Genomic DNA, 24,928 nt, shown 5'->3' on the forward strand with positions numbered 1-24,928 from the left:
AGCAGGGAATATACAAACAATGAAGTAAGTAGGAAACTGGCTTACTTGTCCATTCTTGGAAAAATCTTTTTATTCTCAGGGGAGGAGAGACTTTTAATGTTGAGTTGGTATTCTGCCTTTCCACAGTTTAAATCCCATTTCAGGAATGTTGAAAAGGGGTATTTGTGCCTCGGCTGGTGGGCTTAGTTAAAACACTGCTCTGAGTCTCACGTTTTAATGGGATACCACACTGCAAGAAGCATCCCTCCTCCTTGATAGTGCAAGGCGTGCTCCTGGCTGTATCATGGCAGGGCACTCAAAGAGCCCTGGAGGGAACATCTCTTCTTTCTGCACTGGGCTGTGGGGTGGATCAGATGTGTTCAAGGAGACGTAGATAGAGTTCATCCCTGAATGCAACCCCACAGCAAACTGGGTATTGTGCCTAGCACAATGAGGGCTCTGTCTGGGGCAGTGCGTACATACCTGAGACTTCCCACCTGAATTTGTCCCAGCTGGTCCCAGCTGCTGATGCCATGATGCTGGAGGACAGAGATGCCAATGGCAGGAGGCAAACTTGTCCTTCTCCACTGCAGAGCAGGCTGCTGCTTTACACACCACCTCTGAGCACCCATCCCTCGTTGCCCTGCTAAGCAGCTAACCCGGAACAGCTGAATTGCCCCTGAACTTGGCTCAGTTGATGGAGCTCAATGCCTAGATGGCTACATGATGTGTTGATACCCTTTGCATCATTTAAGGTTGTGATTTTAATTAGGTAACCACATTAGTGTCCACACACCAGCCAAGTAACTCTTGGCAAGAGCTCTGCAGTGTGAGCAGGGCCCCCTATACAGGAATTGCCATGTAATAATGAAATGAATTTGAAGAGTCCAAAAAAGTATCATTTTCTGCAAGACTGCACACAGTGAGGTCATGAAATGCTACATTCCTTGCAGAATTGATGTCTTTGAAAGTAGGAGAAAAACCAAGAAATAATCAACACAGCTGGGCTTTTCTTTTTGTTTACTTGGAAAACTTGTTTTAACCATCAACTTTAGCAAATTTTGGCAGTTACAAACCTGTACACTTGTTTTGTTTTTATAGCAAAAGAACACAAGACAATACTGCCAACAGCAATTATGAAGGAACAATTAGTTTTCGGATGAGGGACTATACCCACTCAAAGTGATAAACCTTCCCTTTTGCATAAGGTTTAATCTGTTGTCATTGGAGATATGACATCTCTTAATAACTACTTGAAATGGCATAAAATTCATATCTCTAGGGTTGTTGTTTGTTTTTCTTTTTTTTTGTGCAAAACACATTCATTTAAAAAAAGTCAATAAAAAACATCTTCTTAAAAACAGAAAAAGTTAAACAAAAAGAGCAGAACCAAAAGAAAAGTTACAGTACATTTTGAAATGATTAAAAAGTACCAGTTTTCAAATCTAAAACTTTTTTTTTTTTTTTTTGCTGTTACCTTAAAAGTTTAAACCAACTTTGATGACCCTTTAGAATTATACCAAACAAACAGACAAACAAAAAGAAAATTAAAGCGACCTGATTGGCATCAAATATCTACAAAAGCCTGGTAATTTGAAACCATTATATACATTATTTTATAAACTTCTTTTTAAACACGAAAACATACATCTTTTACAAACCAGCCTGCTTGCGACAGGTAAAATTTACAAGACAATCTTTTCCGATACAGTGCTTTAAAGAGAACTGCTTTCATTCCGAAATATCTTTGTCACTTCCTGAAAAGCGGCAGCATGGGCTCATTGCATTGTTAAATAACAGCGATTCAGGTACTCCTACGACAGAAGAATGCTACAGTTCTGAGGGCTCCAATCTCTTTCCACAATACAGTTCAAGTGCACTCTTAACACTGGTAAAGTTTACTTATGGCCTTTGTGTAATACGACATACTTGTAGTTATTGCTTTTCATTATTACATAATGAAATGAATTTAATTTCATTTCCTCCCCATCCACCCATCCCTATGACGATGCAGCTGATTTACTAACTGAATGCTCCTTCTGGTCATGGAGATGTTAAATGTCAAGTTTATGAAACGCAGGCTAAAGGCCATGGATAATGGGCAATACTCTAAATTTCTAAGGCTCTATTCACAGTTTAGTGTATTGAGAGGGACAGAGATGCAAAAAGCACAGTTTTACTGCATGGCAAATGATGGTAAATGATCAGAAGATGAACTTTAAGATGTAGCTCTCTCTTTGGAAATGTATGAAATATCCATTATTATTCAGTTAATAGATTCCCCCAAAATACCAACCAAGCATAAATGTACTTTCACTACTGGCTTTAAATTGTTTCTTTTCTTTTTTTTTTTTTTTTTTTTTTTTTTTTTTCTCCATTATTAAGCATAACCTTTCCAAATGAAGTGTAGCAGAACTGGTCCAGGGCATCTTCAACTCTCCTGTGTCTGCAGTTATTACCAGCTATAAGGATGCACTATAGCATTCCTTTAGCTTTTCAAACAGGAGCTTGATGAGGAGTACAGCCATATTTTTAACCATTTTTCCTGTCCTGCCCATATGTTTCTTTACAATGGATGTTAAATTGAGCCAACAGCAACAATTTTCATGTCATATTCTTGAAGATTACCACCTGTCTGGCTCTCAGAGACAACAGGCTGCTGCCCCCCTAATAACCAGCATTTCGGCGTTGTGCATTGCCTCACCGTGCTGTGTCCAGGCTGACTTTCTCACTGAAGAGGGCACCAATACACCAAGGCCAGCACTACTTCGGACTATACTAGAGAATTTAGAAAAGAGAAGAAAAATACCAAAGCCCTAAATCTAACTTGCCTGTGGGACATGCAGAGCGGTAGAGCCCGTGCTGGAGCACACGGTTTTCTTCTGTCAGGAAAACAGAGGCAGCGAGAAGCCTTTGGCTCCTTCCAGCTTTGTGCTGCTCTACAGGCTAAAGTAACCCACGGGATGGTACAGGATCAAGGACATCACCAAGCTTTAGGAAAATTTCTGGACTGTGTGGAAATCACAGCACTGCAGTGAATCTCTACTACAACATCTTCCTGGTTGCTCTCCTATGCTGTTTCCTATAGGAGTGGCCAATAGGAAGGCAACTTTATGGTGGTCTTCTAGCAGGGCTGTCCATTTGGCCCTGTGGGAGGGAGGTGCTGTTGTGTCTCTTTGTGTCACCTTGGGCCCTGTGCCCAGCTATAAGATACTGGGTCAGGATAGCAATCACATGCGGTACCTTTGGGACTATGGTTTGTTTTGTTTTTAGGATGTTTATAACCCAAAGGCAAAATAATCAACATATTTCAGAAAAGTACATAAGCCTGTTTTTCCCTTTTGCACAAGGCCACTTAATGTGGTATTGGCAGTGTAAATTATGATGTCAGTCACTTTAAGGTTCTTCCCACTGCCAGAGTTATCAAAAGGCTCTCCGTGTGTATGGCATTTGGACCAAAACACAGAGAACACGCGTCCTTTTACTCAGACACACACCCCTCAGTAAAGTCAGTGATTTTTGACACAAGCAGGTATTTGAATTTTTAAAAGTTGCTTATTTCTTGGTTTGCTTCTTTACAAAAAGCAAAAACTGTCTTGATCCTAAGGGTTTTAATTCACTGATGATAGTGCAAAGCATTTAAGTCTATGAAACCTCTCTTACAGCAGATCCTGAAAGAAAACACTGTGTGGTGGAGCCATCTACAGGAATGTGAGTTGAAATACAGACACGCAGGATCAAGGCCAACCAGATCAGCTCTAACAAAACTAGGGAGTTGGCAATGGCAGGAGCAGCAACATAAAAATCACCATATGGCAGAAAAAGAATTAAATGTTGGATGGAATAACGTAAACACTAATTCTTACATCAGGTTGTGCATGTGTTGTTATCTTCCAGCTTAGAAAATTAGGGCTTGTCCATGTAGAGCAGTAATTAAAAAGAAAATAGTACGGATTAACAAGAGGATGTTAATACAAAAATCTTATTCCCTAAGAGGTATTTCACCTTGAGATCTGCATTCAGGTTCTTATCACTATCCAAAAAGGCCATAACAAAACCAGAAAGGCCACATCAGTACCAATATCCACAGAGGGGCATTTGTTTGAGATGGAAAAAATAGATTAGGCTCATTTGATTTGGAGGGGAGGAGATATTGAGGTATAGAAATGAGTGGGACAGAGAAGGCTGAACAGTGATCCTTGGCACCTTCCCCACAGCACTTTAGTTTGTAGGCATTCAGTGAAATGAAATGGCAACAACATCAAAACAGAAAAGGTACTATACATTGTATTTATGCATATTTTACTAGTAAAATTCACTACCAACAAGATATTACTGAGGCAACAAGCTTGGTAAGAAACATTGATCTTTTTTTGTATGGCAATTGCTAGGCTCCTGTGGTGTTCTCCCTTGTGACACTTCTGATATGTCCCAGTAAAGTTTTGATATCAGAGTCTCAGGCTTACTCAAGATTTTTCACTACAGAAAAGAAGATGACAAGTACACTTCATAACTAGCTGGGGACTAAAACAGAAGTAATTGCATAATAGATAAAAATGTCTCACACCAATACTGAGTAGGAGCAAACCCCATGTAAACTACAACTAGATGCTAAGAGACTATCACATTCTCAGAAAGTCATACCAGCTTTAAAATTGCTTTGTAGCAGCTAAGCTTGCAGCTTTGCTTTTCTAACCCAGTTGTACCTAATCTTGAAGAGACATCAATCTAATCCTTGCATCTCATTTCTTGCAACACAGACTTCATGAACTATGCAAATCATCCTCTGTCTGTGCCTCAAGGCTTGCCAAAACACTTCATGGTTTATTGGCAAGTCCCTCAGTTCCTTGCAATCGCGATACAAATTTCCATTATTCTTTTTTTCTTGAAAACACAGGGAGAATAGCAGGGAAAGGGAGTTGAAACGTACTGTGTGCACATTCAGAATATATCACCGTTACAGAAGCGTGTTTACTTTGAGAAGACCAAGTGACATTCATAAATTCAATGGACAGGAACTACTTGTGGACAAGTACTTGATAATACTTGTATGTGCAGTACATGGTATTTCCAGAAGTTCACTCAATTTTTCATGTACCTGTATAAATGAGCTGTTTTCTAATGAAGAATTGCTGCATATTGTACCTACTCTGAGAATTTTAGAAATCCCGTTTTATTAAAAGTGTTACAAGCTGCAATTATTTCAATTATATTCTATTAATAATTTCTTCTTGTTGGGGGTAACCTGTGAATGAACACTTTTTGTATGTCAAGAAATGGACAACAATTTAATTTTGGGCGAAGCTCAAATCAGTCAAGAACACGCCCGGGAATACAACTGATGAACCTATTCAGTTAACATGTTTGACCAAGAGACAGGATATGGAAAGCAGCATAGGAAACCTGTTAATGAGTCTACTCATTAATAACAATGACGTATTCAATGGCTTTTCAAAATGACTGAATTATGCCATGGCAGGAATGGATGAAATCCCAGCAGTAATGCAGACTACAGACTCACATTCATTGATAAGGTATAAAGATGCTATAAAATGATGTGGTAGAAACATTTTCATAGCACTGAGAAATGGGTACATGTATTCTGCTTTAATACATTGAGTGAAAATGCCGTATTTCCATATTGCACTTAGCTGCTTGGGCCAGTCGCTGTGAAAGGCCATTTACTCCAATGAGGGTGAGGGAAGCATAAGAGCATAGTTGATGCCGTGGTTTTCCTCATTCCATGATATTCTAAAGTCTGCAAACAACCTTTGGAAGTCCTCAAACCCTACGAAATCACACACACATCCGACAGAAAATCTAAAACCAGATCTCTGGCCGTGGCCCATCCGTGCAGTTCCACCGACTGAGTCAGTTTACAGCAGCTGACAGCTCATCCCATAAACTCTAAGGATGGACATTTGCCAAATGATGTTAAACTAACGATTTGAGATTATAGCAATGTTTTATGCAACTTAATTGCAACTAATTTTACTGTAATAATTGTAGCATGATGACTGCTGTTAAAGAGGTGATTGCCCAAGCAAGGAATTTCAAAAAAATCAGCCACACTACATAGATACTTAGGTTTGCCAGATGTTTTCAGATCCATGTTCATGCTGCATACAGAAGTCAAGGGAAGCTGTAGGTACACGTCTGAGGCAGAACCGGGCTGGTACGGAACCAGACTCTGATATTGCTAGAAGTTCTCACAGGTGAAGTTGTACACACGCATCTGACATCAGGTGTTAAAACACGGCAACCAAAGCAGGCCAACTTAGAGTAAATATAGGCTGTATATATGTTGCTGTATATATGTTGTGGTATATGTACACAAAGTAGAATGAAATGCTATGTAACAAACAAAAGGGTAGATAAATATTTATGGACAAATGACTGGTAGCTTGCCTTTGATACATCAATTTGTAAATGCTGTTTTTTAAGCCATCTGACATGTTGTACATAGCAGCCTCAGCAATCAATTGCTTTCACTCTTTTGCTGACATAATATTTCATGCAATATTGCATCTTGGAATGATCCATACCAGTTCTTTAATACTGTAGGGAGATCATAACACTGTAACACTTTTAATAATACAATACCAAAAAAAAACCAAACCCCAACCCTGGGTGATGGTGGGAGGGAGAGAAGGAATTTATTTAGCAATGAGATCGCTTCCCCCTTCCTCAAATGCTCAGTTTTACTCTTGGTAATAAATAGAAGGTACATACTCTCCAGATTGTCTGTAACAATTTTGTGATGTGTAATACTTAACGCAATTGGTCTCTTCGTGTCTGCACATACAGTATCATTTCTGAACAAGCTAATAATGGGTTATACTGTATTTTTGCATTGCCCAATATATATAGATACACCTTCAGCAAAATTTCTTCTCAATATTTATACTATTAATTGGACCAAATGACAAAAAAAAAAAAAAGAAAAAAAGAAAAAACAGAAGAAGAAGAAGAAGGAGAAGAAGAATGGAGCTTCCTTTACACTTGTGTCTGATGCTGGGTCTCCACAAATGGAATGTGAACATTTTCTAGGTTGAGTTCCTCCACGCTTTCATAGTCACTCATGGCTACTTCAGAGTCATCAAAGCCGCAGCTGGCTGAGACGTCAGAAGAGGAGGCATCTAGGGAGTTGTGCAAGGATAAGGGCATCTTACCTGCACTAACGTTTTCTGTGTTCTGGCTTGGGCCAACAGCAAAAGTACTAAATTCGTTCCCAGTCTGAGCCCCTGCGGTGTCTGTCTCATGGGGGAACTGGTGAGGAGGGAGGTATTGGCTGGGGTGGAAGTGCGGCCGTCGCCTACAGTCGGGGCTGAGCGTACTTGCCATTGAGACCGGCTGCGAGGGCGGAAGGGTTTCATATTGGTCTGGATAATCCTCTGGAAGAGGAGGTGGTAACTGGTCCTGGCTCATGAACTCCTCTTCATGAGGGGGAGGGTAGTCGCTGTCGATGTCGTAGCCACCAAGGTAGTAATCTGTTTCCAGCTCTCTGGTGCTGCCATGGTGAGTCGAGCCTCCATCTGCCGTCTCAAAATTGGGCACTTCTTCTATGTCAGATAAACGAGCGCTTGGCATCCAGTCAGAGGTATCCCAATGATATGCTGCAACGGGAAAGAGAACCAGAGCTGTTAGGATGAGGACACTAATGGCAAGGGGGTGTCCAGCATGCACTGGAGTTTGCTAAAGAGCAAACTCTCAATCCTCACAGCACGTTTAAATCACAGCATGCGCCACAGGCCATCGCCGCAGGTCAGCCATGCTCTGACCAGAGTGGTAGGAGAGAAGGACGAAATGGCATGATGATGCTAATGCGAACAAGCAGAGAAACGAAACACGGCTAATCTAAGGCCGTGTTCACATCTTAGGATGTTACTAGGTTGTATTAGAAACTATGACGCTGACAAATCAAAATGACAAAAATCTCTGAATTAATGCTTTTCACAGTTAATTGAAAAAAAAAATAAAATCAGCATGCTTATGATAAAACATCTAATCTCCCCTTCCACCTCCAATGACTTTGTCTCAAGAAAGGAAGTGTGCAAGCAAACAATCTGATCAACCAAGAGACTGAGAACTGGATCCTGAAATAAAAAAAAAAGTGTCTGGCCTTTCTCATGCAGCATTTGCAACCCGACAGAATTCAAACAAAAGAGAACATGTGAAGCAGTTCAAGAAAAAACAAATCAAGTCAGTGCCCTCCCACCCCAGCACAGTCCAACAGGCAGAAAGGGTCTCAGAAAAGTCACCTCTGTTGTAGTTCTGTCCTTGATCCATAACAGACACTGTTAGATACAAAGTGAAAAGTAAAAACTGGTAACTTTGAGCGTGTTACCAGCGTAGTCTTACACGTGAAAATACAAAACTCTGCATGCATATTTCTAAAGTACAGCTGGCTCGGTGTCATTTTAATAGGATTTTAAATTGTTCTTTATTTTAATGTACAAGATAAGCTTGCCCAGTCAAATGCAGACATACATAAAGAAATGATTGTCATGTGCATTATATTCCTTTTCTATCATATCTTAATTATCTACCCTCACTGAACAGATATGGAATTACATTACAGCTGGAATTCTTAATACAAAAAGGGCTATCCACCATCTCTATGGTTTATAATTGCAAAGTACATTTCTCTCTCACTTTGAAACAGAAAAATAAGAATCTACCATTCTCAGGGCCGGTTCAAACAAATCTGGGCCCACCTGGGCTCAGATACCATGGTGATGGGCACGGTATAAGAACCTGAATAGAATAGAATACAAAGCCATTTAATGGGGCCGTCAGCTACAATGCCCCGCAACCCCGTACCCACCTCCCACCTGCACTGCCATGCTAGCTGGTGGGGAGGGAGGCATTCCAGTATGGAGAGGGTGCAGGGGCTGGGGAGAGAGCAAGGAAAGAGGTTTTGTGTGACAAGAGCGGGGAATAAGCTGCAGCGTCTTCTAGATGAGATGCTCTTGTTCAGCCACGTGTTATTGGGCTTCATGCAAGAAGTCACCGGGCAAGGTCTCTGGACTGCCTTGCTGGAGGAGGTCTGGTCAGATGAGCAGCACCTTATGGCATGACAGTCCTTAAGCTCTGGCACAGATGAGGTCAGAGAAGGCTATTCTCCAGGCCTCCATCTATTAACACCACTCTTGCCCTTGCTTATCACCACATATGCTGCGTGGTGACAGTGATTTATTTGTTAGCTTGTTAGCCAGATAGCAGCTTTCTACCTGCTCTGCATTAGCCTGGGCTGAGGAGGGTTAGGGCTACCGCAGCTTTAGCAGCACTGTCTGAACCGGCCCTAACCACTCTTCTCCTTTGTCATTCCTCTCTGCTGGATGAGGATGTTGCTGTCTTTCAGTCAGTGTAATGACATTGCACCCGAGATGCGTTGGGTCCTTCCGAGCTGCGTGGTTTCGGGATCCAGGAGAACCTCACTAATGTGCTGACTCGCACCACCCGCTGCAGCTCCCCGGGGCAGGAGCCCTGTCCTCCTCCCACCGCGATGCACCCGCAGCCCTTGTGCAACTAACGGTGCACTGCTTTCACCAGCTCTGCTGCAGGGCATTCAAGATTAGTAACCCTTATGTGAGGAACTGGGAAGTGGGCTAAGCATTTTCAGTGACAGCCTGTTGAAATTGTTGCCAGGTTGGCTTTTTCTGACCAGTAAAGCATGATAGGAAGCCAATGTGTTTGCTTATGCTTTCCTTTAGGAATGCAGGGACAATTACAGTGGCTGTGCTTTCATTTCAGTTTTATTATTTTTTTTTATTTTTTATTTTTTTTGAGTGGGACTTTCTTTTTGAGTTAACCTTGGCTAGTTCATTTTATACAAAAGCCAGAAGAATGGCAATCTTACACTTCAGAAAATCAGAAAATACACTATAGACTATATTTTGGACTTGTGGATAACCAAGTTGATGCTGAGTTGACATTTTCCCAAGAATAGGATAAATGCTTCACAAATAAATATAACTAATATTTATTTTTGGTATATCACATTTCTTCAATGCTTTATCAAAGAGGCAAATTGTAATGTTCTTGTTTTACAGTTAGGGAAACCACTTGTAGCATGATGGGTCTAAGATTACCCAGAGGGCCAATGGCAGAGCTGAATATTGCCACGCTCATTCAGTAGGCAAAGCAACCCCAGGGGAAAGGCAGTGGTGGGCAGGCTGCTTGCTATGTGTCATACCTGGAGTTATGTCTATACATCAGTTTGACACTATTATCTAGGAGAATCCAGCTACCTGCCCTCCACTACTTTGCTCCTCTCCATGTAGTCCCAATGGAGTGCATAAGCCAACTTTACTGCAGCCAGGATACTTTACAGTCAGCCTTCCTGGATCTTCTGTTTCCCATCCTCTGTAGATGGGACAATCTCAGTGACTTGTCTCCATTGTCAATCTCATCCTACTCTCTCTGAAGGCAATGGCAATAAGCAAGCAATAACATTGACTGAACAGAAGATGATGATGGCCTTGACACCTTTTCTACCACCTCCAATTACCCATAGATATCTTCTGGTACACCACCCTGGTGTTCTTGGGTTTGCTGGTGAATATGCTGATTTGCAAATCCCAATCCCCACCACAGGTTTGCTTGTCAGTGTAGATTAGTGAGATTCTGCTGGAGTGTTTCACAATGAAAACAAGAAGCATTGTTGCATAACAAGAAAGAAAAAAAAATAAATACCTTCATTTTCTATAGTGTCAACTACATTGTTGACAAGCTGTATGACAGTCACTATGGAAGCTTGCAGGGGAGGGAAAGCAGAAAATAAAGGGAAGGGAAGGACAGCTTCAGGTTAGTATTTAAAACACATGTCATATGTTACCACAATAAATTCTCTCAAACAGACAGAACTGACATAGAAAAAAAAAAGTCTGCCGACCAGTGCATGATTTATGCAGTGGGTTGCAGGACATTTCATTTCAGATAATCCAATACATTTTCAGAGTGGTGATAAATTCCAAACCAGCATTTCCAAAAAGGCATATGGCATGATGTGTATCACCTCATAAATTCAAGCAGACTGGCCAGCTGATTCAATTAAACAAAGCAGTATCTTGTCTACCTGACACTAATTTCTAATTCATTCTTGCTTAAAGGTCTCCAGAGACCATGCCATGTGCTCCAAGGGATCATTATCTTTTAGACCAACGTACCATCTGAAACAGTGCTAAGCTTAATCTATTTCCTAAGAGGAATGTTTTACTTATTTACAGTTTGAGCCATGCAATGCAATACCTCTGGGACATTATGCAGTACTCCCGTAATTAGAAGGACACAGTCAAGTAGGTTTGGCTCAAATTTAGGTCTCTGCTTGATAGAATATTTTCATAAATGCCTTATGTGTTCTCAGCAACTATTTCACCAAAATATACTTTTTCCTTGAAATAATTAATATAGGCCACACAATCTTTTAACACAGAGAGGAACAGTGTTTGAACTTCTAGCTGATCTGAATTTTGGACAAACTAACACCCTTGTCTTTGACTACTTGAGATAAAACCCAGTGAAACCAGAGGGGAAGCTCCCATTACATTCAGTGGGTACTGGGTTTTCTGATGTCTTTAGCTACAAGAAAACTGATTGCTTTGGAACTAGCTAAGAAGAAGACCCGAAATGTTGCACAAGAAATACATTGTTGTTTCACACAGCCCATAGACTTAGAGGTCATAGAGGTCTTAGACTCAGACTTAAAGAAATAGCAGCTTTCAACTCTGTGCTGAACATTCAGGGGACTGTGTTAAATTTTGAGCATGGGATCAAGTATCTCATCCAATTTCCTCAGTCCTTGTGAGTGCTTGGCAAAAAGAGTCTTGATAAACCAAACAAACCATGTTCTATGTCTCTGTTGAGTGTTTATAATATCAGTGGCACTGGTAATTGTGTAAGCAAGGGAGGCTTGTATTGGCTAATGCAAATAAACATTATGGAAAAGTTGGTTGCACCATGTAATTAGCTGCTGTGTGGCTGGAAAAAGAGGTGGAGGGCAGCCAAAAGATGCACGAGGAGCCTTGTCAGAGCTAGGGGGAACCACTGCCTTGGCAGTAAGGTTGCAGCCCCATCCTAGTCCTGGCTTCCCCACATATTGCTGATGTGAGTGAGACAAGGCAAAGAAGGGCTGGAAAGAAAAAGAATTCCACCAAGAAGAAGGACCTCTCTATCCCTCCACTACTGGGAATGTCAGCCAAATGGGAATGGGTAATATGAGAAGGAAAAGTGGTGCTTCTGCCAGGGATCTGGGAGCTAGGGAAAACAGAGAGTGAAAACAGGAGGTCAAAAATGAGGCCCAGCACAAGAGTCTTCATGGCAGCTAAGGGATGGCTCTGGTGAGAGCTGAGCAGAGAAGGGAGGGAAACTTCTACCCCAGGCAGTTCAGTGTAAGAGAACATCCAAATCCAGCACTGCCAAGGGTGGAAAATTGGCATCATCAACAGCAGTTCCTTGGACTGCTCAGCACAACCAGCAATGCAATGACAGTGAAATGGTGACCTAAAGGTCCACTTTTGCCACATCCTCCTGTTTCCAAATTGCTTATTATGGAGACCTGTAACTTGCTTTTGAAGTGAGTGTTCAAAACATTATTGCTGAGAGCAGGCAACTATTTTTCTTTGCGACCATTAAAAATATTGCTTTTTGATTACAGGGAATACCATTAATTACCCTCAGCAAGACTAGGGGAGCTGAGAAATTTAAATGAGGTAGAAATGAGAGAGTACACTCCAGCTCAGTATCACATCCAAAATGTTTGCAGGGTGAAAAAAATATATGTATATATTTTCTTTTTCAATGCAAAAAGACAAGGCTACAAGCAACATGGAGAGGGTGAGTGGAGGTTGCCTGCACCTGACACTAACCGAACAACATAGGGCTGGTCACACCTTCAGCAGGATGCGTCACAGTGCTTGTCTGGTGCAAAACAGGCTTCCCCAGTCAGAAGCGAATCTCCAGTTTCACAAGATAGTGTTGGCACATTTCTACTGCAGCACAACGAAAACATGTCCTCCCTGTCTAGCCACATGGACCTCAGCTTTGGAGGAAGAAGCCTGGAGAAGGAGCAGCATCTCCTGCCTTCCCAGAATGCTGAATTGTACTCACTGCTGTTTCACTGACAACCTTTTAACCTTTGCAGGGCTGTGAAGCAGAAAGAATTAAAATGACAGGAAGGGGAAGAATTTATGGTTTCAAGAGGGATATCCATTATCCCCTATGTACAACTATGTGAGTGTGAATATGCTTACTTATGCCTGTATTTGTATTTTAGGTTCTTCCACTGCAAAACCAATCTGACACTGAAAGAAAGCCAGAACATGCAGTCTTGCATTGACCTCTGAAAAATGACTCAGATGATTTAAGTTACTTTCTTCATTCTCTCTGAAGTTATTGATTTGTTTAGACCTTGAACGTGAATTGTTACCTTTAAAGGCCATATTTTCAACGTAGGTTTCAGGAAAAATGAGTGGGCACAGAAGGCCCAATTCAATTTCAGTGGGTACTGTGCCACTGCTTCAAATGGGGGCAGGATAAGATGCTTGAAAAGCCTTATTAGAATTTGGGGGATATAAAAAGTAACCATGTACAATAAGTGAACACAAGGATAATTATTATAGAAACAATATCACAAAAGGTTTTTTTTGGGGGGAGGGGGCACAGAAAAGTGCTGAGAAGTTTAACAAAAATATTCATGATCACAGTCAGTCACAGCTGAACCAAAAGGAACTGCAAGTGCCCTTCACTTTACGTGCTTTTTCCAACATTCAGGAGTACCTAGGGAAGAGCTGCGTGACTTGACTGAGGAACCGAGTCTCCTGACAGTTCATTAACTGGCATCTGAGGAATCTAAGTGTAATGTCTTTGTGCTAATCTTCTTCTGTGTATCTGCATGAGTCTTCCCTGACATCCATCATCCCTCTATGGCAGAAACATCACGGGTTTTCTCAGCACCACTGCTCAACATGCATGGGACTTAGGAACAAAGGTTTGGTCTGACTTTGCATGCCACTTTCTGGCTGCGTATGGCTCTGCCCACGTCACCCACTGAGATAATGATGTAGGACATGAGAGGGGCAACTAATATGCACTGAGTAAGGATTTAATAGTGCTCTATTGTTAGCTGAACTGTGATTGCCAGGGAGAGGCCAAGCCACCAGGACTGTCCCGTCCACTCATTGTTGCGTGCTGAGCACCAGCAGAATTTTGTTGGGACTGTGAATGAGACCTGGCAAACTGCAGAGAAATTCCCTTTCATTTCACTCATGAAACATCAGTCATCCTCTTTCAAGAGGGAAAATGATGGAAAACCTACAGTTTAACTTGCTACCTATTAGTCAACTTCTACCTTGGCAACATAAGCATGCTCTATCATAACTGATTTACTGTAAAGCTTGGTACTGATGCAACAGCTCCAAGAATCAAAATTTTAATTACATTCCTGTAATTTAAAAAATGGCCACAAAGTGAAGGTTTGATTCCAGGACTTTCTGACTTCCAGCATCATTAAAGTGTTTTCCAGATGTCATCTAATTGTTTTTAATAATGTTAGAAAGAGAGTGAAATGCCTTTGTCCCCAGCATAATAAAGATAAAATCATTTCTTACCGTTGTCATCACCCGAATCAGACTGGAAAGAGCTGAGGGACTGCACTTCAGAGTTGCTGCCTTTATTACTTCCTGCAAAACAGGTCACTTCTTCAGCGTCATCAACCCCTTTACCTTCATTGACAGCAAAAACAAAGCACAATGGTACTCTATATGTATGAGCATTTGCTTATTTATACCACGGAGCCATCTAAATGCTGCCCACAGGTAGTCTTCTATTATTTTTGTCAGAATAAAATTATTTTCTCCAGACAGAGGAATTGACCCATTGGTCATGAAGGCAGCTGATGACGATACTCAGATTTTTGAAGTGTTTGAAGCCCAAAGAGTCTCTCGAGTAGCTAACACCATCATAATCTAGGAATAAACATCTGTATTCAGATGCTTTTGATACCATGTAGTCTCAGTGGCAAAGAAAATAATGACTTTAAAAATGTGGTATAAACATCTCATACAAGAGATTACAGTTGCATTTATCTTTACTGTCCATTTCCTAACTTAAGAGCCTTTTTATAGGCTCACTCAAAGCTCAGAAAAGTTATTGGGCATCTTTTTATTTACATCAGTGGCCCTTGGATCCACCATTGATGTACAGTAGATTATGCTACAATTTACATTGTTTTTCATCAAGGACATTCAGTCTCGACAACTCTTCTACAGTTCAGAAAAGTAACTGCAGTCTGTGGTATAAGTTCACATGTAATTAAATACAGACATTCAAATACACATTCTGTGAGTGATAACAAGGAAAACATATCATTCACAGTAAGCACTGAGAGACAGATGTGTTAGTTTATTATGAATGAACACACTCAGGTGCTGCAAACAGTCAATCCACGTAAGTACAGCTCTCCACCTGCTACCTGTAAATATTTCTACCCAGCATGGGGCACCTGCATATAGTAACAGCTGATTTGCTCCTGCTGAGAAGCAGGGTATATAGTCGATGGAGTGAGTGCTGCAGTAATGAAGCTGCACTGATTCCACTCGTTGACAGCTGAGGTCCATCCCCAGGGTGTGGCATCATGCTGTGCAGAAATTCATGCAGATACCAGAAGCGTCAGTGACAAGAACACCCAAGAGAATACAGAACAGAGCACGTATGGAGGCTTACGTGCTGATACTTTCAATCAGCAGAACTATATTTAATAGCTAAAAAGGTCAACCACAACACAATTGTGAAATACAGCCTGAAGGAATGAAAATTGTTCCATTTTTTCACTAGAAGACCTTGGCCAATGTGCTGCCTTAGATGAAAGTGTGCAGGTTGGATATGAGGCAGTGCTAGGTTTCTCTCTCTATTATCTGTTCTTACTCCCTAAAACAATGGGGCTAAAAAAGTTCCTAGATCATGGAGTTTTAGTTGACTATTTTGATCAAAGTTGTGTCACAACGGGGTTGGACACTTAATAGGAAATATTACTAAAAAGAGGAAACATGGCTAAGAAAAGAAACCTCCTGCTCTGCTAAAGCAAACATCTCTGAAATAAACCAAATCCCTTCTTTGAGAAATATAACAATTTGAAGTTTGTTAGCCTTCAGGATAGAGCATTAAGTGTAGCTGTGCTGCTCTACCAGCTGCACCCTGAGAGTGACCCCTAGCTATGGTGGGGAAGAATGAGGACATCATGCAGTGCTACTTACTTTCCGTCCCAGCATCCCACGTGCTCTTCCTGATGGAGTCACAGTCGGAGCGACAGGGAGACACAGCGGGCAAGTTGGGAGCCACGCTGCACACCACGACACCCCGCCTGGCTGTCAGGATTCGAGGGGACTCGGGATGAAACGTCGTCATCTCCTGGTGCTCCACGCCAAGCCCATCCACTATCTTGTCCAGGTTATTCCGTGAGTCACTCTGGAAGCATGGGGTATAGGCCATTGGCCTCACGGGCACCTGTGGAGGCCCAACCTCTTGGTAGATGTTCCTGCTGTCTCCGCTGTTCCTGATGTTCTTGAACTGGATGCCGTTGCTCTTGTTGAGCAGGGCGGCAGTGGCTGGATCCTGTACAAGCGTGATGTTATTGCGGGAGTAGTTCTTCCTGAACACTTTCTTGCGAAAAATGATGAAGAGGACGATCAGCACAAATATGACAAACAGGACCACAGCTATTCCTATCAGCTCCTCCTTGCCGACATATGAATGCCCAGCTTGTATATTGGGAACCACCACGGGGCGAAGACCACAGTATTGTCCCACATAACCAGGCGTGCAGTTACACAGAAACGAACCAAATATGTTGACACAGGAGCCACCATTTTCACATTCTTCCCTTTCACACTCATTGATATCTTCTTCACACCTTAAAAGAAGAAAAGAACATAGGGTTTGGAGAACACTTAGCAAACAGCCCAGCTTATAAGTGGTGTCTTGTCTTCTCAAAGTGGTACAACTACAGTGAACAACTTGCTGGTGCTTGGCAAATTATCATATTATTATCATATTATTTAATGGTATTTAAATTTTTCTGCAGCTATTCCATGGCTTTTTAAGACAATAAAATGAAAATGTCAAGAAGGAAATAAGAGTTTAAAACATCTGATAGGAAAAGGCTCCTTGATCCTAATAAGGCTCACAGAACGTAATAGAAAATATCAGAACTTTTACATCATTTTTGGACCATAGGATGGAATTCAATATAAATATCAGGGGGATTCAAGGAGAAAACAGAGTTGAGAAAAAATGTAGTAAAAATATTCAGAGACTACTAATTTGAGAGAAGAGGAGGATATACTGACTTCTAGAATTTATTTAGGACTGGGGATAAAATGAGCAAATATTAGAGAAGTGGGAAGAAAAAATACAGGAACCCTAAACAGAGAGAAGTGGGGAGAAGAACAAGCGATCAACAAAAAGGCAAAAGAAAACAAAAAGTCCAAACAGACAAAGCAAATGAGAAAAAGGCAGGAAGTAGGTCAGAGGATTTTTTGTTTCTACAGCAAGTATATATATGATCAAGGCTTGAATTTAAAAAATGAATGCAATAAATTAGGCTTTTATGCTAGGTCTAAGGTGACTGAAATTGATCCATTAAAAAAAAAAATTACGCCTCAGATTCCACAGACTTTAATGGATTTCTCAGAAAGCCTCTAACAGTTAGGTGTCCATATCAGTGAAAACCATTTGAAGATCATAGCCTGAAACAAAACTTTGTAGCCCAGTTCAGAAACCTCATGGATTTCTCATCTCTCTTTACCTTGCACTTGATATAAGCACTAACTTTGGGGTTGTTCTTTTTGCAGGGGAATCAAAGAATTGTCTAGGTTAGAAAAGACCTTCAAGATTATCAAGTCTAACCATCAACCCGACCTACTGAGTCCCATCACTAAACCATGTCCCTTAGTTGAGTACAAAATGACTAATCAAAAAATAAATCCCATCAGTGAACTGAGATGCTCCCATTGCCCACGTGGAAAAGTTTACTTACGTTACTCCAGTCAGGCCATTCTTGCAGTTGCAGATGAAAGCATTGCCAATGGGATCGCATGAGCCTCCATTCCGGCAGGGATTTGGGAAGCAGGCTGTGATCTCTGATTCACAATTTCTTCCAGTAAACTGGGAGAGGCAATTGCACTGGTAGCCTGGGAGGTGAGGGACACAAAGAAATATATCAGAAGCCCACCGCTGTATCTATCTAGAAGCAAGGGAATCCATTTGGCTAATTTACTCCAAAAAAAATATTGTCCTGGGGGGGAAAGAGGATGTTTATAGACATTCTGGTACATCTCCATGGTCCACACTAATTTCAGTAGAGCATTTGCTTATCTCAGATGTCTGAGCAATTGGAGCTTATTTCTACAAACAGGGACTAAAGGAATCAGTGCAGCCCAAACTATTCTGAACATCATTCAGGTAAGAATAACTGTCCTCTGTGAACAACCTTGGTTGTGGTAAATATTTTGGATCAGCGATATATCTCCCACTTTTTTTGAAACAAAAGACCTTATTTTTCAACAGTAGCAGCCGACACTTCTTTTGGGGCTCCATCAAAGATCAAACACATGAGCTGAGAGCTCTTCTACTTCTGCCTTTTACAAGGACAACACAGCAGGGATGTGACAGCAATAATAAAACACTTGATAGTGGTACTTAACGCTTTCATAAGGTGCATCACCCAGGCATGAACTATAAACTTCACAACACCAGCTGAACTGGGCAACACCATCTCTAATCAGAGCTGATTAGGTGCCGTGTGTGCTATTAAGAGACTGATTAATCACTAGCTGCAATAAATCATGTGTAGCACCACTCAAGTGGAGGGGGACTCTACAGAGGATCAAAGTCTTTCTTCCACGTTTCTTGCAGAGAGCAACATCACTCAGAAACAGTTCTTGAAACCATCAGTTCAACCCCCAAGTATCAAACATCAATCTTTTTTTTTTTTTTTTTCCCTTGTGACTTCATATGGCACAATGACATTGATAAGAACCTTATTTAAGGTCATAAAGAAATCCAGTGAGACAATGCATGTCTTTATGTTGTGAACTGGATATTGAAATCTGAGTGCTTTTTCACTTGAAAAGAGCATGGAACAACTACTTTCAAAATCTAAGTGTCCCAAACCAATGCGTAGGCAAGGTTCAAGCTTCAGTTACGGGATTCTCAAACCAAAGCAACTGAAAATGGCATATTAAGCACCTGTAACAAGGAATCTTCCTGACATTAATACTGTTGGACCTAGAGCTGAAATGGTTCAATGCAGCTCAATTCAATGTCAAAATTACAGGAGATAAAGCTGGTATACCTGAAATACTGTGTCACAGTGGTGAGATTTTTAAACATTTTTTTTAAAAAAAATCCTTATATCTACACATTTGAAATATATATATATATATGCATTCTCCCAGTTCTAGGAAACAAGGCAGGAGTTTCTGGCACAGTTACAAGGAAGAGAATTTCACAGAAACAGTACAGAGAAGCCCAGTGATGGTATGAGGCAAAAGTAATTCTGAATTAGGACTCACACATCTTTTATGTCCTATCCAGTTCAATTCACCCTGCTCGGTCACCCTAATTGAATTCTTTCATGAGGACAGCTTCAGAGAACAAACTTGGAACCAGATTTACTGGCTTATTCAGTCAAGAGTCCAACCCCATCTAACTGAAGATATAAGAAATAGATACTCAAATATCATGCTGTTTCATTGTCACGCTACAAAAAAAAAAAAAAAAGAAGCACTGCTGTTTTAAAGTTGCAGAATTAAGAAAAGAAACAATTCCACTTTAAGGATTCCCGGAAATTGTGTTTTGGACAGCACAAGAAAGACAGGATTATTTTTGGTGTCTTATACACATCTCACCTGGACAATGCCAACAGCTTTCTGGACCTGTAGAGAGATGGGACTGAAGAATTACAAAATTGTGACTGCAGCAGGCATCACATTTTGATGCCACCCTTACAAAAGGTTCAATATTAGTTGGTAAAATACCTGATCTAGAAATGCCTGAGGTAGAAATCATAACATGAATAAGTAAGGCTGTTTCAGTGCTACTTTTTATGACTGAATAGCGACATCTATGGTTCAAAAATTTACAGTAATGTTTGTATATTTTTATGGTTTCAGTGAGTTTAAGTGAAATGAAAATGTTGTTTGTTGCCTTATGTAATAGCAGAATAGATTTGTTCTTCTATTTGTTAACTGACATTTTAAAACTATATAACTTTAAAGTGACTTTAGAAAACAGCTTTCTGCACCCATGTTGCTAGTTGGCAGTCAGCAGGAAGACAAAGCCTTCAAATCACTCTTTTCCCCTTTTGTATTCATTTCAGCTGCACTTACTTAAGTTCTGGGTTGTCATCCTGTAACACGTTCTGTTACATTTATTCACTGCAAACAACCCGAGAATTTGATTAAAAAAAATTCTTTTTCCAATTAAGTATAAAAGGAAGATGGACTTATTCATTATTATCATTGTCTATTGCTTATAATAGAGATGCACTAACTTCAGTTAGCATTTTTTATCAAGAGGAGATAAAAGTGAATGCTCCAGATGGGTCAGAGCTCTACTGGGTGATGTATGAACAAAACTGAAATGAATAGTCTGCTTACGAAAGCCAACAACATTCTTGACTGAAGTTGATTTAATGATAGTGCAACGCAGTCAGATATTCGAAGGCTGAAATATTCAGCATGGATTCTAAGTCTAGGGATCAAAGTTAGTAATAAAAAGGCAACAAAGCTAGGAATAAAGAGGCAATAAAACAAGGCAGTGTTAAATTACAATATTTATCACCGACTTTTTTTCCTTTTAGAAGCGCTGCCATACACCTGCCAATGCTGGGCCACTGGCAAATGACACTGAACTTTCCCATGACACACATGCTCAGAGCTGCAAGGCATTCATCTGGGAGAGCTCCAGCACAGCAAAGCATATGTGCAAATCCATGGAGTAGGGAAGCGAAGAGCCGATATGATGGCTCAGTTCACAGCATGGGTTGACTCGGCCAGCAGACTTGCCAGACCTTTTATGCTTTTCCAAACCTCTCGGCAGAGGCCGTAATTTTGCCTGGTGCTGCACATTGTGGCCACACGGCCGTGGACAAAGTGCAATCCTAAATAAAACCTTTTTTGTCAGGACTGCATCCTAGGTCTAACAAAGAATTTTTATTACATTTTTATTTTAATATCCAGGCAATGTATCATGTATTTCTTCCCATCTGCTTAATGCAAGAATAATAAGCAAACTTCCCATGTCCAAGGACAACACAGCTGAAGAAAAGGCTAAGTGCCCCTGTCCTCTCAGTCCAAAAAGTACATTACTCTTTCAAGAAATCTAGGGCTTTCTCCTGTTCACAGTGAAGGCACTGGAAGTTTTGGAAATTCGTCAACATTTAAGATCATACAATCCATCTGGGTTCCCTCCAAGAAATATGAATATTTCATTTTGCATACTGATGCTGAAAAATGTTGATACGCATTCTCCAAGGCAGCAAATCTCATGTTGTCACAACTGTATGACTTCAGAGGGAACCAGAAGAGAAAGACAGAAAGCTCTGACAAACACATGTGCTAGGGTAGGACCAATGCCCCCCAGCATGTGCCACAGCAGCCTGTACTAACAGCTGACCTATAAGGAACCACAAGCAATGAGCAACACTACTGCCCAACACTTACGCAGACATACCCCTCTACTGCCTACATGCCTACTGTCTTAGGCATTCTGTTTGTTTTATTAGGTTTCTCTCATGCTCCTCCAACTAATCTGAGTCCTCCCCCCAAGTAGCTGTGTCACATCCTCTGCCTCCAGCAGCTTCTCTTCTTGACTTCTTGGTATGTCCCTTTTCAGTCATTTAGTCAAGAAGAAAAGGGCTTTTTCAGCTCAGACGTTACTGAAGAGCAACAAGCTGAACGTGAGGACACCACACAGGCTTCCTGTCTATACCTATGTTTGCTTGGCACTTGGTAAGCAGCGACAGTGGCAAAAGGCAGGCACCGTGCCATCAGCAGATGGGATGCTGTTATGCAGCGAACATCTCTGTTGGTAGAAATCCCAGCCTGAGCATCTGAATGTCTGTATATCCTCAGGTTTACTTGGCTTTATTGAAGAGGACGCTCCTAACTGCTGCCAATTCTTTTTTTGAACATGTGTATGCTTCTCTTTCTATCTATCACATGCAAGAGGAGCTGGCTTTTATTTGTTATGTGCATTCGCTTTTGCATTTGATCTCCCCATGTAGTTTCTTTTCCTGCTGTGCTGCTAGACCTGACAAACTCAATGTCAAGAAACAGGCCTACCCTTGGCCCTGCTCACATAGTGTCTTGTGGTGAGTTAACTGATGAGAAAGCTGAAGGTGAAAACCCTCTTTCACAACATTTATGTTTTGGTGTGTTTAGAGATATACCTGGCCAGCTTCAAGAACTGTGTGTTCTTCAGCCATACATATTCCTGCCACTTCAGATTTAACTTAACTGTCTTCAAAGAGATGATCATTGCTTTATGTTACAACTTAGTAGGAAAATGAGCCTCAGTCTATGTTGAACTGGTGCTTTATATGAGAGGATTGGTGTGTATTTGCTTTGAAACTGTGAATCTAAATTCAGATGTCTAAAAGCATAGCTATAAATAAGATTGAAATAATCAAGAATATGTAAAACCTTTAAAAATGAACTGATGCACATTTGGTACTCACTCACGTTACAGCATATTGGATTGTTTGTGCTCATGTGAAAGAGACACCCAGAATAGAGAGCTGGTGAATTCACAGCTATGGCAGTAAACCACCCATTTTCCCCTGATGTCATTATTACCAACTACCTAGACCTCAAAAACACCCATGTGGTTAATGTTGCCAACTAGCTTTAAAATGTATTAAAATCACCACCTAGTTACCAAGCTGCATTTTTCCTCCCATTGGATTTTAACTCTGTTCATAAAAAAATAAAAGGAAAGAAGAAAAAATGAGGAGAAGGAAAAGCAGTGACTTTCTTTCCTTACACTCTGCCCATAGTCCTTGACTTGCTTGATATTTTTGCTCAAATGCTTCCTATTCAAATAAAATTGCCTACTCATATAAGCCATTTACTTCAATCAAAGCCAGATGTATATAGGACTGATCACATTAAAAGGAAGTAACTATACTTCTAATTGCAGGCTTTACAAGTACGAGGTTTTTCTCTGTGGTTGGAAAGCTTGGCTCAGTATTCAGATTTGATTACAGTAAAGCTTTCTATTGCTGTGATTGCTCATGTTGTTATTCAAGCAGATAAACATACACTTACTATTGGCAGAACTAGTAATGCCACTCTATTATTAAGGTTGTGTGACATTTCCCATTTTAAGACCTCGAATTCAGCAGCTTATAGCTTAACCACACTTTAAACACTTGGTTGAATTTTCTTGGGAAATTTCAGTCCGAAGAGCCAAGTTGTTAAGGAACGCGAGGCAGTTTGTCAGGTTTCAAAATGCTAACAGCTTTCTTTAAAAATAGCTTTACTGACCCGTACTTAAGGGCAGAGACTAAAAATCTGGAAGAATGTGGTCTATATTTCAGGGTTGTGGTTTCCAACGGCTCCAAGAAAACTGTACTAAAGCTGAAGTCTCCTTCTGCTGGGATTCTCCTGGTTGTTAGCTGCACTCCTGTTGAGTGCTTTTCCCCCTTTCCCAGGCCCTTTTAAACATGCATGAGATGTCCCCGTGGGGTCCCAGGACACACTGTACCCTGTCTCAGTTTTAAACAGAGATAGCGCTCGACATCCACTGCTGCCACGGGACTTAATTCAGACTTGTGGAAACACATGAGTGCAAGCTGAGGTTCCTGTCATGGCCACTTTCTGGTGGTCCAGAAACCAGATTTTGGAAGCAGAGAAGCTCTTCTGTGCTCCCAGCGATGTCTCAGAGCATCTGAGCTATCTGTGCGTCCTCCTGCAGGCTAAGATCCCCATCTTGTCGTCCTGTTCCATATGTTCACACTCCTCGTGCATACAAAGCACCACTTTAGCAATTCCCAAAACAGGGCCATAATATTACCCTATTCCTATAGCTGCAGCATGAACTAAGAAGCAATCAGAGGCAGCTTTTTATTAACGGGGAACAGGACAGTAGGCATTTGCACTGAAAGGAAGAACTCACAACAGGAGTACTATTATTGAGTTTGCATTTTAGATGATCAATTTATGCAAATTGTGTGTAAATTAGACACGGCCCCTTTGATTTCTGGCGTGCAGCCAGCAACTTTCATGTTACAGTGTTGGATAACCTTTACTTGACTGTTTTCTTTAAAGTTAGCTACAAATATGTGCTTTCTTTTTCTCTCTCTTAATTTCCTTGTAAAGCACAGTAGGGTGGGTTTTTTTAAGAAAAAGGATGTTAACAGCATATGAAATCTGCTCTGTAAAATTCATATTAAAGAATTCATCTATTAAAAGAAATCCTATTATTATTCCAAAGGACCATTATTCTCCAGAAATGCTAATAGGAGGAAAATATCATATTAGTATGATATTAGTATTAGTAAAGAGATCTTGATGCTACTGAATGCCCTGGGACTGGAAATGTGACTTTGCTTGCACAGTGTATTTTTAATGTTTCCCCTCCCAAAAAGCTGTCGTTTCCTTTCTTAAGATAAAAAAATGAAGATTTATTACATTTTTATTCTATTTTAAATGAAATCCATTTGCTAGCGTCTATGTCAGCGAATACAATGTCTGGCGATTCTTAAATGCACACTGCAATTTGTGGCTCTGTAACTAGCGTTTGCAGTGCTGTTGGGCTCTCCGCTCTAAAGAATTTAATTACATGGTCTTTTTGTGCATGGAGGACACTAGCAGCAGAATTGTTTTGCCTGGTGGAAAAAAAACAAAAACAAAAACTGCCCATGACTTCTCCTGATGGGGCTGGGCTA

The 24,928-nt window shown here is 40.8% G+C and overlaps 1 protein-coding gene across 11 annotated transcripts in view; it reads right to left on the reverse strand.

Annotated features, from left to right (window-relative positions):
* Positions 1-3,235: 3,235 nt before the first annotated feature.
* The window catches only part of FAT3 (FAT atypical cadherin 3), a 415,442-nt gene continuing 393,749 nt past the window's right edge, over positions 3,236-24,928 (reverse strand). For 6 of the 11 annotated variants that reach the window (XM_040544267.1, XM_040544270.1, XM_040544265.1 and 3 more), the window contains 6 exons: positions 18,014-18,167; positions 16,233-16,888; positions 14,589-14,702; positions 10,678-10,737; positions 8,241-8,276; positions 3,236-7,595 (listed from right to left, as the gene is read on the reverse strand). In XM_040544267.1, the coding sequence (XP_040400201.1) occupies positions 6,976-7,595; positions 8,241-8,276; positions 10,678-10,737; positions 14,589-14,702; positions 16,233-16,888; positions 18,014-18,167 (1,640 nt within the window). In that variant the 3' untranslated portion in view covers positions 3,236-6,975. Of the gene's footprint in view, positions 7,596-8,240; positions 8,277-8,660; positions 8,737-10,677; positions 10,738-14,588; positions 14,703-16,232; positions 16,889-18,013; positions 18,168-24,928 lie in introns of all 11 variants that reach the window. The other 5 variants (XM_040544273.1, XM_040544271.1, XM_040544274.1 and 2 more) reach the window with 4 other exon arrangements.

This window comes from Cygnus olor, chromosome 1 (assembly GCF_009769625.2).
Source record: "Cygnus olor isolate bCygOlo1 chromosome 1, bCygOlo1.pri.v2, whole genome shotgun sequence".
NCBI classification, from domain to species: domain Eukaryota; kingdom Metazoa; phylum Chordata; class Aves; order Anseriformes; family Anatidae; genus Cygnus; species Cygnus olor.